Source organism: Mobula birostris, unplaced genomic scaffold, assembly GCF_030028105.1.
Source record: "Mobula birostris isolate sMobBir1 unplaced genomic scaffold, sMobBir1.hap1 scaffold_1168, whole genome shotgun sequence".
In the NCBI taxonomy this organism is placed as follows: domain Eukaryota; kingdom Metazoa; phylum Chordata; class Chondrichthyes; order Myliobatiformes; family Myliobatidae; genus Mobula; species Mobula birostris.
Window position 1 is genome coordinate 79522 of NW_027274209.1, and position 14469 is coordinate 93990.

Sequence of the window (14469 nt, forward strand, 5' to 3'; positions counted from 1 at the left end):
TGCACACATACCCTTCGTATCTCACCCAGTAACCAGCTCCCAAGTTCAGGGGTGTAACTAAGTTTGCTATCAGGTGACCATTGCCTGCTGCAAGCTTCCAGAATTTTGTTTTTATGTATTATGAATTTATAAAATAATTTCAATATGTTCATCTTTTTAACCCAAGATTTGAAAAAAAGACCAGAACTAATCAATCTGGTTGTTACTGAAGATTCTCAAAACTATTCCAGTAGAGTGCAATGATGAATTTATTTTACAAATATCAAAATAAACTTTTATTACCAGCTTTTTGTCAGTGCTTCAATTGTTTTCACAGTATCCTGATAAAGGAGATCTAAAGGAAATAAAAAACCTACTTCCGTCTTCTTTCAGAAAACACACTGCCACATTTCAAGTTTATGAAAAAGGGTTACATGTATTTGAAGGTAGGAAGTGAACAAACAGAATGGAATTCCTAGTGTAGCTTTATTTGTGACAGGTTGATTGTGGTGTGAAGGACTTCAAATTGTACTGGGAGAATGCAATTTTCATACTTCTACATTATAAAATGGTATTTCACATAGAGCTTTGTAGAAGCAATGTAAAATATTTAAATTTAATTATCAAATAGAAGAAATAACAAGCAATGTAAATAGTCCAAACACTTGTGAAGTTGCTCACTATGTAGGTGTGTGGATATCCTAATAATTAAAAAATGATCTCCAGAAAGACTGTAGTGCATGTAAATATTCAAAGCTTCCACATTCAATTTGATAATAGTTGTTCTGTTTCTTCTTCTGTGTTGCTCCTAGAATGTGACCTTCATAAAAACAAAAATCTAAATCAAATTTCCTTCAAAGACATTTCATTTAAGAGGGGTAGGAGAAAGACCGTATCACAAAGAACCAATTAAAGCAAACATTTTATTGTTAAAACATAATTATAGGCAGATTATTTCTCTGATCCAAATGCTAATTATTTCCCAAAAAATGTGTGGAGCAACAAATACTCAAAACAAAAAAAAAAAACACATTTCTGTGACCCAATTTGGTTTTAAGGATCTGCTGAACACCCACAAAGCAACTTAGATTTTTGAATCAATGAAGTACAAGAACGACCAACTTAAAGAACAGAGAAATATGGCTGGAGTGCATTTAATCAAGGTATGCGTAGAATAGTATGGAGTTACAGAAAATGGACACAGAAATGAAGACATACAGATGATAAATTTCCAAGAAGATGCCTGATTTGAAGGTGGAGGTGTTTCCGACTACAGGTCAAGGTATGCCAGGTCTTAGGTGGATTAGTCATTATTTTGACCATTAATACTGAAAAAACAGCTGGAGTGCTTTTTAAAACTACAGCCATATTGTGGTCAATGGAAAAGTGAGTGAAACGTCCAACTGGCTGGAGTCACTAATGAAAATTGTTGTGGTTGGTGAAAACCAAATCAACTGTGTCCCAAACCAGAAATGCAGTTAGCACTTGCAAAAGCTACAAATATTTAAAACTGACTTCCATACACATGCCAAAAGCAACACCTTAGCAGTGTGAGAATTAACCGCATCCTGAGCTGTTTACCATCTGCAGGTGAACACCCAGACTTACTGGCAAGAAATTTTCTGGATTCTCACAGAAAACAGAAAATTTATTCACTGGGATTATGTACAGAATCAACAATGCAACAACTGTCAGCCTCAATTTCAACAGCTACCTTCAGTAGCTTCTGACTGCTACCCAAAACTATCTGCTATAAAGTACATATTCTCTTCCAACAGTTCAACTGCACCTTCAGCCAACCTCCACTTGCGTGAAACAAAGTTTATGGGCAGTTAGTGCCCCACCCAGTAAAATGGAAAGGAAGACTCACAATATTAAAGACTATTCTTTAAAACCTTGTTTCTTATCTGCATATTGTGCGAATGCTTTATATACATGAATATTAAAATATTAGTACAAACCTTTTGCGCACCTTTTCCACTATTAAGTACACACCCAATAATGTACCCTAAGAGAGAGAGAGAGATACCATCATGCTGAGAGGAATTTGATACCTAATTTTATTTTTTTTTTTAGAAATAGTAGTGTATAATTAACACTACACTGATTTCTCTGTACATATTCAAAACATGCTTACTTACAAAGAGAAATGGAAAACCTCCTTGCACAGTTGCAGCCCACTCAAAATCTAATCTGTCATACAAGTATCCGCCCAGTGTTGGTCCTACAAATGATCTGGTTTAAAAGACAATGTTAGTTACCATCTGAAATAGTAAAACATGCCAAGGTAAGCTTTGCAACTCTTCACTCTCATAACTGGCCCTGGTTCACACCATTAGCTATATTGGTGTCAAAAGGTCTTCTTCCTGGTAGGAAGCCAGAGTGTAAGGTAGGAGAACTATTACCGCCTTACCATTCGATGCTGATAACCAAGGTTACCACCAGCATTATTGAAATCTGCAAAGTGATAGGAACAATTTATCAACTAGTGGATGATACAATCAATTTAATTCATCAAAGTTAATACCTGTATTGACCCTTAAAATCCTTGCTTCTTTACATTTGGATCCAGGGTTACAAAAGTAGTAGGAAGCTGTACATTATTATTATTAATCCATGAGTTGAAGAAACCCAAAGCATCAAAATATATAGAGTCGGTATGTCTTGAATGCAGGATCTTCAATGCACTCATTGCTGACTCCTACTTGCCATCACAAGCCAGGAAATTAGGGATGGTCATTAGATGTCGGTCATGCCAACAATGAGAAATTCCCATGAATGAATAAATAAAGATGGGTGCAAAATAAATCTGCAGCAAGTACATCTGTCACAGCACACAATTCTGCTCGTTAGCAAATTGATATGGCACCATTATTCTATTTTAGAATGAAGTACTCTTTTAGAAGTAAACTGGCAAGATCTTCTCCAACACTATTTTTTTTTTTAAAAACACCTAGCAGACATAGGTCAAAATGTACTTATGGATTATCACACAACACTGCCACATTCAAGACATTATTTTTCATATCCCTAGTTTCACTGATTTCTAGTACAGGAAGTAAATCAGCCTATCAGGAATTACATAACTTAGACTCTTCGTGAGATTTCAAATGCCTAGAAGTGAATCTACTAGTGTCCAAATCATGTTAGATTTTTTCCCCATGATCTGACTGTCTATACATGGAAACTATCTCCGCTGTCCATACAGCCCGGTTTTATATCTGAGACTGTGCTTTTTCGTATGGGTGTCAGATATCTACATCAGCATGTAAATTTGCACCAGTTTTAATAAAATAAAAACATTAAATTCAAGATATGTTACTCATTAATACCTGCTTCTTAAATGTGCTGCTGTCAATTTTGTATGTTTGTGTTTCTATGCTGTTGGATCATACAATGACAATACTTGGAGCATAAAGTATCATTTATATGATTTGCAGACAGCTGCACAAAGTTCAGTCATGTTGAGTTGAGAGTTTAGAATGGAAATTTAAATAGAAAAGCATTAAGAAACTCCACAATACACTTGGTTAACTGAGGAACTACTCATTCAAGGGTTTCTAAGTAGATAAGTACATACCCAAGACACCAAAATGCTCCAAATAATCCAGACACTAAACCTAAAGTGCCTAGTCCTTCTTCAAATCCATTTTCACTGAACAAAAGAAAATCACCAGCGTCAATTATTACATTGAAATCTCTTTCTAATGCCTTAGAATAGTTTCCTACCTATGTCCTATGCATTGTATGCACCCTCTAGTGATCAGACATTGTGTAGCCTTCTAAATTATTCAGTTAAAATTATCACACAGCCAAGTAAAAAAGCCCTACCTTCACTTTAAAAATAAATGAAGATCAAAAATAGAGATCATAACACTGAACATCCCAACAACATTTTGGTTATTCATAAATAGTAGATCTATATTAAAATTAATTCATGTATATAGATATATTTATTAGCCAATTCAGAAATGTACAGAACCTCTGTGGAGCGATTTATCTACTTGATATTGAATTTGCATGGAAATAATTGAAGTCAGAACTTCAGGGAAATCAACTTGGTTTAGGAATTAGTTGTGTTCCTGGAGGTCAAATGACAGCCTGCATCAGTGCAAAGCTGAAACCATTAATGCAGGCATTAAACTTATGGAGTTATTGCAGCATGGCTATCATAAACTAACAGACAACTTTAAAAGATAAGAAATTTTCTTTATAGAAAATTACACACAGAATTCTGGAGATGGTGCAGTCTCATGCATCAAAGAGGTAAACCATTTGATCAAACAAGATATGCTACTTTAGGGCCATAAACTGAAACAACTCACAAAAATCATAATCTGAACATCTGGATATTTCTAACTTTCAATACAGCCTCAGGAAAGATTAAAACAATCCCGATATGGAACAATTATATTTTGCTACCTCTGCTTTCAGTAAAATTATATCAAACAATTTTAATAATGGGTATAATCGATTCTTTAAAAGTGCATGGGGCTTTGTGCTGATCCCTTCACAAACAAGGAAAAAATATACTACATCTTTCCTTAGCAAAGATTAAAAAATATTGGTACTTACTAAGCACAGGTAATGACTTCTGGAAAAAGGGGAATGCCACACAAACTAAGTGAAAACCCAGTTACCACCAGCATTAAAATAAACAACCACAGCTGGCTGCAAAGAAAGGAAATAAAATAAATCAGTGAGATTTTTAAATTAAATTTGTTGTCATACTTCCCACCCAAAATAACTTGAAAATGCTGCAAAATATCAAATTCCTACCTTCTGATCAGCACACAGAATGTAAGAAACACGAGCATATCAAAGGAGATCAGTCCGTGCAGCATCCCCCACCACTCAATTAATTATGGCTGACTACATCCTGTCCTCACACCACTTTCCCTTTCTCTCCCCATTCCAGCTAACACCCCTGTAGATCAAATTTCTGTTCATTTCTGCCCTTAATATATATGAATATATACATTAAATATATTATATATTATATCTCTGTGTGTGTGTGTATGTATATATATATATATAGTGAGGGAGGTTCCTCCCACACTAGACAACGTTTTCCTGTTAGATCCCAATGAAAATAAAACAGATAACCTTCCACTCTTTCCCAGTTCTGAGAAAGCTTCAAAGCTTCTCTGGTCTAAAATATTAACTGGTTTCTCTTTTCACAGATGCTACTTTATTGGCAGAGTTCTTCCAGTACTTGTTTTTGAATGGAAGTGGAAAACCCCTTATTCTAAAATTTGCCTTCTAGTTCTAGATAATCTCTCCAGGAAAACACTCCCTGAATATCCATCCCATTAATCCCTCTCATCTTCTCATACTTTTCAATAAAATTACTTCTTATTCCTTTAAATTCTAAAAAGAAAAGGGCCGACCTGTTCAATCTCGGTTTATACATCAACCACTTCACCCAAGGAATCAAATTAGTGAAATTTATCTGCACCATTTCCAATGCACGTACAGTATATCCCTCAAGTACGGAGTCTAGAACCTTACACAGTACTCCAGGTATGGCTTTATCAGCACTCTGTAAATCTGCTTTAATGTCTCCCTAAGTTTATACTCCACATCCAGACATCCCACCTCTCCCGGAAGTTCCGGGAGTCTCCCGCATATTAATAGTGGCTCCCTGATGCCCGCAAATTATATACAATATCACGGAAATCAATTTTTTTTGAGAGCGAGCGAAAGAGAGAGCGCGAGAGCGACCGCAAGAGAGAGCACGCGCGAGAGAGCGAGAGCAAGTGAGAGAACGCAAGCCAGAGAGAAAGCAAGCGAGAGAGCGTGCGAGCGACCACGAGAGAGAGAGAGAGAGTGGGAGCAAGAGAGCGCCATGGCAGAGTGTTCCAAAAAAAATATAAAACGTACGTCACCCCAGACTACACTAAAGTGCACCCCTGCCTAATACGGGTCAAAATAATGACAGTGTTGCTCGCTGCACTGTTTGCAACAGTGACTTTTCTATTGCCCATGGTGGGTTAAGACTGTAAAGGACATGTTGAGGTAAGTTTAACCGGTGTTATTCATTCATTAGCATAGCTAATGTCACTTAAACTAGCTGGCTAGCTGCTAAGGAGCTACTCTATTGCAGATATCCCACCTCTCCCGGAAGTTCCTGGAGTCTCCCGCAAATTGATGGTGCTACCTCCCTGAAATGAGTTTTTGCAAGGTGGGATGTCTGCAAATCCCTCCCAATAATGCCAACATTCCATTAGTTTTCCTAATTACCTGCATTCCAATCCTTTGTTTCATGCACTTAGATCCCTTTATAGAACTATGTTTAGTCTCTCTTCCCCTTTTAATAATGTTTTTCATTCTTCATTTTATAGTTATACTCTGCTAATTTCTTTCTCATTCTATTAACCTATCTGTATGCCTTTGCAAGCTCTGTGTGTCCTCAACACAACCAGTGCATCTATTACCTCTAGCCACTTGCTTTGAGAGCAATGATTCAGGAAAAGTCTTGGGACATATAAGCCTTCAGTCCTGTTACTTGGTATTTTTTTTCAAATAATACAATTTGCTTTGAGTTCCTCCCGTACTAGATTACCTTTCTCTGTCAGGTTGCTTTTTTTGTGTCTACTACCATGAAGACCAATCCCAATCCCAAATAATCATTCGGGATCACTGCCATTCCTCTATTTTCCAAAATCATTCCCTAAAAGACCCACAACTGCTTCAGCTATGCTCTACCTTTGGAGGTATTGAGAGAAGCTCTTACTGTCTAATATTATTTATTCTTCCTGTACTCTAAATACTTGCTGTACCTGTGTCCCAACTTCTCGCATCTAGACTTCAGATCCCTTTATACCACTATGCTTAGTCTCTCTTTTTTGGTAATAATATGCTTGCATGTTCTATCTTTAATCCTTTTACATTTTTAAAATAATATTTTGTTGGTTTCTTAAAATTTCCAAACGCTCTGACCTATCACTAATATTCACAATATTGTGTCTCTTTTCCCTCAATCTGACACCACCCTTAATTTTCTTGATATATATGAGTGCCAGAGTAAATATTCAGTTTGCAGTATAGAAATAGAGAGACAATAAAGTTGTTGATATTATTTTGAGAAATCTAGTACTTTATGTCTCCCTGACCGTCTGGGTATAAAGGTGCACAAGATATGCAGTCAATTTATCACGAGCATTTGGTAAGTATTTGTTAGCCAACTTGTATATAAACTAATACTAATGCATTTATTTATTTATATTAGGAGCCACCCAATTAGTCCACTCCCTTACTCCCCCCCACTGTTCTTCAATTTCCTCCCCTTTCAAGTTATCATCCAATTTCATTCTGAAAGTTACGATTGACCTAACTTCAACCATCTTTTTGAGTATTATACGAGGGGTGATTGATACGTTCGTGGCCTAAGGTAGAAGGAGTCAATTTTGGCAAACTGAGCACATTTATTTTTCCTACATTTACACACTTAGTCCAGCAGTTGTGGAGCATACGGATCCCTTCTTTGTAGAAGTCAGTGTCTTGGACCTCCAAAAGTGGTCCACAGCAGGGGTGATTGATATGTTCGTGGCCTAAGGTAGAAGGAGATGAGTTATTAACTTCAAACTTTCTGCATTTTCACTCAAAGAGTTGAACTGCACGTGCATGTAACAAGAGTTGTGTAACTCATCTCCTTCTACCCTAGGCCACAAGCTTATCAATCACCCCTGCTGTGGGTCACCTGGAGGTCCAAGACGCTCTCATTACATGCACATGCAGTTCAACTCTGAGTGATAATGCTGAAAGTTTGAAGTTAATAACTCATCTCCTTCAATCACCCCTGCTGTGGACCTCTTCTACAAAGAAGGGATCCGTATGCTCCGCGACCACTGGACTAAGTGTGTACATGTAGGAGGGGACTATGTTGAAAAATAAATGTGCTAGGTTTTCTAAAATTGACCCCTTCTACCTTAGGCCATGGACTTATCAATCACCCCTCGTATTCTAGATATTGCATAACAGTCCAGATTTTGCTGCAGTTATAATGGCATGGCGTTGGCACTTGTCTTGTTCTTGTTACATACACCTGTTAGGGTGCATTCTCCAGTTTCCTTATAAGGTAACTGTAGCCTTCAGCCAGGAGCAGATGTCATCAGGTGGTTCCCAACCTTCACCGAGTGTTTCGACCCTTAACCATGACACTCTCCAGTTGGTGGGCTGGCAATGGTGGCCAAATCACTGCCCATCTGCTCCTGGCTTCCAGCTCCCCTCCTCTCGCCTACTCCAAATCCATTTAAGATTTATTATGAGGTAAAAATGACCATACTTTATTGACTCCACATTCAAAGTGTTGTATAGATATCCTGACTTTTGTAATAAAAAAGTCCCTGCAAAGGTTGCATTGATGCAATCCTTGAAATCAAAGATGTGGTATAATTCTGGGCTATTTCTCACTCTAAGGACTGATGAAAAATTTTAAAACGTAGATTTGGAATTTATATCTTTTTCAAACCAGTGGCAAAGTAAGTATGTTGCTCAGAAGGTTCCATTGCATGGAAAATTTAAATTTTGCTCATAGGGTGTTATGTCCTTACAAAACTAATAGTTCTCCTTCAGTGTTATGTGTACATGGTAGATGACTGAAAGTCTCTGTTAACAAACTTGTTAAAAGTTACATGGGCAATCTTATGGATACTGGAGAGTAGAAAGCCACTGATTCACTGCTCATAGCAAATTCCCAATAGTGCTACAAATAAACAAACCTATGGAGACAATAAAATTAAATACCTACCTCTTAATGTGAAAAATGGGTGCTGGCCCCAATAACAGAAAGCTCAATGCAATCATCCAATTTCCAACAAACACCAGCCCTGTTCTAATTCTCTGGAGTTGGGGAAAGAAGGAAAATACAAAAAAGACAAAATGAGAACCCTCAATTCCTTGTATGAATTCTAGACTACGTCATTAGAATTTCAAGGTACAAGCATCTACATACTATACCAATGTGCTACATGTGTATGCTTGGTGATAGGATGTAATGATCCCGTTTCAAAATCAATTAGTAGAAGTAGGATACAATCCTTACATTTCAATCTAATTTGTGTTGTCAAATCAACTTAGCCTGTCTGAATGAACTGTGCAATCAAAGATGTAACTTTCTATCCTACTGGTGGTCAATGGGTTAAAAGGCACCAAAAGAAATCATTCAGGTCAACTAGAAGGGAAAACGCATTAGGAAGCAATCCCGAAGTCTACACCAAAATAACAAGTCAAAGAGAAATTGTTTATGGTTACTTTCTTCTTATGGTTGGAGTTTGACATCAGCCGATTGCTAAATATCACAAACAGGTGAAGATATTTCATTAAACAATAGATATCTTATAAATTTTCACACAGTATGGAGGTACCAAGTGATACTTAAGAGTTAAGCCTCTATTTTATTTTGACAAAATGCATACCATATCAGTCCTTCACAATTACACAATAAAGAGAATTCATTAGATGCTGATAGGCCAAATAACAGAAAATTATCAAAAAATTAACATTTTCTTTTCAAACAATGATATAGTGTAGCACATTTTGAGGTATTTGCGTTTTAATTTCATTGTTTCAGGTTTGACTTTTTGTTGTAATTGTTAATTGCTCCACAAGGGGTTTCAACAGCCTACTTCATTCCATCCCACTCATTAGCATAGTCTCCACACAGCTAATATACTTTACAAAGGCCTGCATTGAGTATAAATCTTCTGTTATGTATGATACAGAGGTGACTATACAGTACTCATAAAGTACTTGGTTAGCTGAACGACACTGCTTCACATTCTGAGTCATGAAAAATACTGTCTTTCCATTAAAAACCCCAAGGTTATCAGTTGCACTGAGACAACAAAACTGTACATCTGGTTTACACAGGCAAGCTTAGAGCTACAAAGCTTATAGCTGAAGACATGACAGTGGCAACTTTCACTAACTGTGAACAAGCTTGCCAGTGGCAGAGCCCAATCCAAGCAAGTAGATCATTTCTAGATGCACAACCTGAACATCCAGGAGTACAAAAACAAATCTTGCAAATATTTAAACTAGCTAGCTTATTTGAACTGTACAAACAGGGAATGGTCAAAGACTGCAGCTTTTGAAACAATGTCCAATGTAATAGGGATGTAAAAGTAGTTGCAATACCTATCATGATGTATATCACAGTAGCACAGAGGGCTCGTCCACTGAAGCAGTGTTGGGTAGAGCTCGGGAGTAAGAAAGATGGAGTCATACTGTAGGTCTTCCAATAACCCCACAGATGACAGAGGAACAGATGTACACGCAGATTGTGGAAAGAGGTGAGAGCAACAGGTTTGTTCTAGCGGTAACTTCCCCAATACTGACTGGAAGTTAGACTGAGCAGAATTTGTTTGGTGCATCCAGGAGGGTTTCTTGAAATAATATGTCATTAGTCCAACCAGGAAACATGCTTTACCATACGTCATATTGGAAATGAGTCTGGTAAAGGAACATAGAACACAGTACGTACAGCACAGAAACAAGCCCCTCTGTCTGTACCAATCATGATGCCAAATTAAACTAACTACATCTTACTGCACATAATCTATCAGCATCCTTTCCCTGTATGTTAATGTGTCTGTCCAGATAAACATAACTATCATATCTGCTTTTGCATGTTTCAGGCACCCAGTACCTTTTGTGTCAAAAAATAAACTTTCCTCGCACACCTCCACTCATCCTAAAGCTATAACCTGCAATATTTTGACATTTCCACTGTGGGAATGACTCTGACCATCTCTCCTACCTGTGTCAACTCTACCTACCCTATATACAGTTGAAGTGGGAAGTTTACATACACTTAGTTGAAGTAATTAAAACTCGTTGTTTAACCACTCCACAGATTTCATATTAGCAAACTATAGTTTTGGCAAGACATTGAGGACATCTACTTTGTGCATGACACGAGTAATTTTTCCAACAATTGTTTACAGACAGATTATTTCACTTTTAATTGACTATATCACAATTCCAGTGGTCAGAAGTTTTCAAACAAAATCAAACAAAATCAGCCAAGACCACAGAAAAATAAACTGTGGAGCTCCACAAGTCTGGTTGATCCTTGGGAGCAATTTCTAAACGCCTGAAGGCATCATGCAGCCGTCATACCGCTCAGGAAGGAGACTCATTCTCTCTCTCTCTCTCTCGAGAGATGAACATACTTTGGTGCAAAAAGTGCAAATCAATCCCTGAACAACAGCAAAGGACCTTGTGAAGATGCTAGAGGAAACAGGGAGACAAGTATCTACATCCACAATAAAACAAGTCCTATAATCTACATAAACTTGAAAGACTGCTCCAAAACCACCATAAAAAAACCAGACTACAGTTTGCAAGTGCACATGGGGACAAAGATCTTACCTTTTGGAGAAATGTCCTCTGGTCTGATGAACCAAAAATGGAACTGTTTGTCCATAATGACTATCGTTGTGTTTGGAGGAAAAAGGGTGAGGCTTGCAAGCCAAAGAACACCATCTCAACCATGAAGCATGGGGGTGGCAGCATCATGTTGTGGGGGTGCTTTGCTGCAGGAGAGACTAGTGCACTTCACAAAATAGATGGCATCATGAGGAAGGGAAATTATGTGAATATATTGAAGCAACATCTCAAGACATCAGCCAGTAAGTTAAAGCTCAGTTGCAATTAGGTCTTCCAAATGGACAATGACCCCAAGCATTCCTCCAAAGTTGTGGCAAAATTTAAGGACAACAAAGTCAAGGTATTGGAGTGGCAATCACACAGCCCTGACCTCACTGAAAAAGCATGTGCCACAAAGGAGGCCAACATACCTGACTCAGTTACACCAGTTCTATCTGGAGGAATGGAACAAAATTCCAGCAACTTACCGTGAGAGGCTTGTGGAAGGTGACCCAAAATGTTTGACCCAAGTTAAACAATTTAAAGGCAATACTACCAAATACTAACAAAGTGTATGTAAACTTCTAACCCACTGGGAATGTGATGAAAGAAATAATACTGAAATAAATCATTCTCTCTATTATTCTGACATTTCACATTCTTAAAATAAAGTTGTGATCCTAATTGACCTAAGACAGGGAATGTTTTCTAGGATTAAATGTCAAGAATTGAGAAAAACTGAGTTTAAATGTTTTTGGCTAAGGTGTACATAAACTTCCGACTTCAACCATATCTTAATGGGAGAGCATTTTGGAAATAGTGATCATAAGATAGTTATGGATGGAAGAGCCATGCACCTGTTCTCTATCTGCACTGTATTTTAAGTTGCATGTTTATTATAGTAACTAGGCATGAGCGGGGGCGTGATAAAAGTGAAGGGAATAAGTTATGTATTTGCGCTTTGCTCGGGGCAGTTTGGAGCTGCGGTCTGACGGATGTCATATCTTTTGTTGACCACTTAGCTACACTTCAAAATTGCATGTTTGTAAATACATACCTTTGATTTTTGGAACGATCATTACTGGAGTGAATGAAATGCATGTCATACAAGTATAACAAATCTGTGGGGGTTGCCAGCAGCAGCAGCAATCGGTTTGTTTGAATTGCCACTACAACAGATAAGATTAAGAAAAGACCTTGGGGAAAGTAGTAAACTGGAGGAAGGCTAATTACAACAGTATTAGGGAAGAGCAAGGGGAAGTAGATTGGGAGTAGCTGTTATTGGGTAAGTCCACATCTGATTTGTGGGAGTTGTTTAAAGGCCAGCTTAATGGGAGAGCATTCAGGACCAACGTGTTCCTGCAGGAAAGAATGACGAGGATAAGAAGATTCAGAACTTTGGATGGCGAAAGATGGTGTCAAAAAGAAAGCATATGTAAGGTTTAGGAGGCTGAAATCAGATAGTGCCCTTGGTGAAGTTAAAGGAGGCAGAAAAGAACTTAGAAAGGGAATCTGAAGGTTGCAAACAGGACATAAAATGTCCTTGGTGAGTAGGATTAAGTTGAATGTCAAGGCATTTTCTATACTGTATATATTATAAAGGAAAGAGTAGAAAGGAAGAGTGAATAACCACTCAATGCCTGGAGCCAGAGAAATTGGGCAAGATACCAAATGAGTACTTTGCATTGGTATTCCCCAAGAAGATGGACATGAAGGATAGAGAAATCAGAGAGAAGCCTGCTGATATTCCAAGACATATTGACATCACAGAGGAAATTGGTGTAGCTCATTTGAAGAACATTAAGATGAAGGAATTCCCATGGGCAGATAGGATCTATCCCAGGTTATCAAGAGAAGCAAAAGGCCTGATTGCTGGAGCATTTTTAAGAGATCCTTTCTAGCTACAGAATAATTGCCAATGTTATTCCTCTGTTTAAAAAGGGAAATACGGACAAACCAGGAATGTATAGACTGCTGAACCTTGCCTCAATGATAGGGATATTACTGGAGAAGATTCTTAGGGATAGGCTTTACTCACATCTGGAAATCCATGCACTTATTATGATAAGTCAATGTGATTTTCAGCATGGCAGATCATGTCTTACAAATTTGATTGCATTTGTTTTTAAAAAAGGTGACACAAATTGATGAGGGTGTTGTCTACATGGACTGCAGTGAAGCATTCGACAACACCCCTCAAGGAAGGCTGATCCAGAAGTTAAGACATGGGTTCCACAGACACAAGATAGATTGAATTCAAAATTGACTTGGTCTTAATAAAGAGAGGGTAGTGGTGGCACATGGCCAAGTGGTTAAGGCATTTGTCTAGTGATTTGAAGGTCACTAGTTTGAGCCTTGGCTGGGGCAGCGTGTGTGACCTTGAGCAAGGCACTTAACCACACATTGCTCTGCAACGATACCGGTGCCAAGCTGTATGAGTCCTAATGGGTCCCTTGGACAACAATGGTGGCGTGGAGAGGGGAGACTTGCAGCATGGGCAACTGCTGGTCTTCCATACAACCTTGCCAAGGCCTGCGCCCTGGAAACCTTCCAAGGCACAAATCTATGGTCTCATGAGACTAACGGATGCCTATGTATTAAAAAGGGGTGGAGGAGAGTTATTCTTACTGGGTGGGGTGTCTGTGACCTGTGCTGGTATCTCGATTGTGACAGTTGGACATAGGCTGATTAGCAAGTTCATAGATGACATGAAAGTTGGTGCCAATGTGGATAATGAGGAAAGTTGCCAAATGATGTAGCACGACATAAATTGATTGGAAATATGGGTGGAGAAATGGGAGATGGAGTATAATCCAGGTAAGTAAGAGGTGTTGCATGTTGGGTGGTCAAATGTAAGAGAAAAGCATACAGTAAATGGCAGGAGAATTTGAAGCATCAATCCGCAGAGGGATCTTGGGGTATAAGTCCACAGCTCACTGAAAGTGGCCACACAAGTTAATATGATGATAAAGATGTCAAAAGGCACACTTGTCTTTATCATATGAGGCATATAATGCAAATGTTACAGGAGTATAAAATTTTCGGTTCGGCCACATTTGGTGTATTGCGTGCAGTTCTGGTAAAATGTATTATAGAAAGGATGCAGAGGCGCAAAAG

At 38.1% G+C, this 14469-nt stretch overlaps 1 protein-coding gene across 2 annotated transcripts in view; it reads right to left on the reverse strand.

The window, feature by feature from the left end:
* Positions 1 to 262: 262 nt before the first annotated feature.
* Positions 263 to 14469, reverse strand: part of LOC140192348 (MFS-type transporter SLC18B1-like) — a 40879-nt gene continuing 26672 nt past the window's right edge. For both annotated transcript variants that reach the window (XM_072249994.1, XM_072249993.1), the window contains 6 exons: positions 8732 to 8823; positions 4555 to 4650; positions 3560 to 3634; positions 2121 to 2214; positions 1941 to 1987; positions 263 to 799 (listed from right to left, as the gene is read on the reverse strand). In XM_072249994.1, coding sequence (XP_072106095.1) covers positions 745 to 799; positions 1941 to 1987; positions 2121 to 2214; positions 3560 to 3634; positions 4555 to 4650; positions 8732 to 8823 — 459 coding nt within the window. In that variant the 3' untranslated portion in view covers positions 263 to 744. The remainder of the gene's footprint in view (positions 800 to 1940; positions 1988 to 2120; positions 2215 to 3559; positions 3635 to 4554; positions 4651 to 8731; positions 8824 to 14469) is intronic.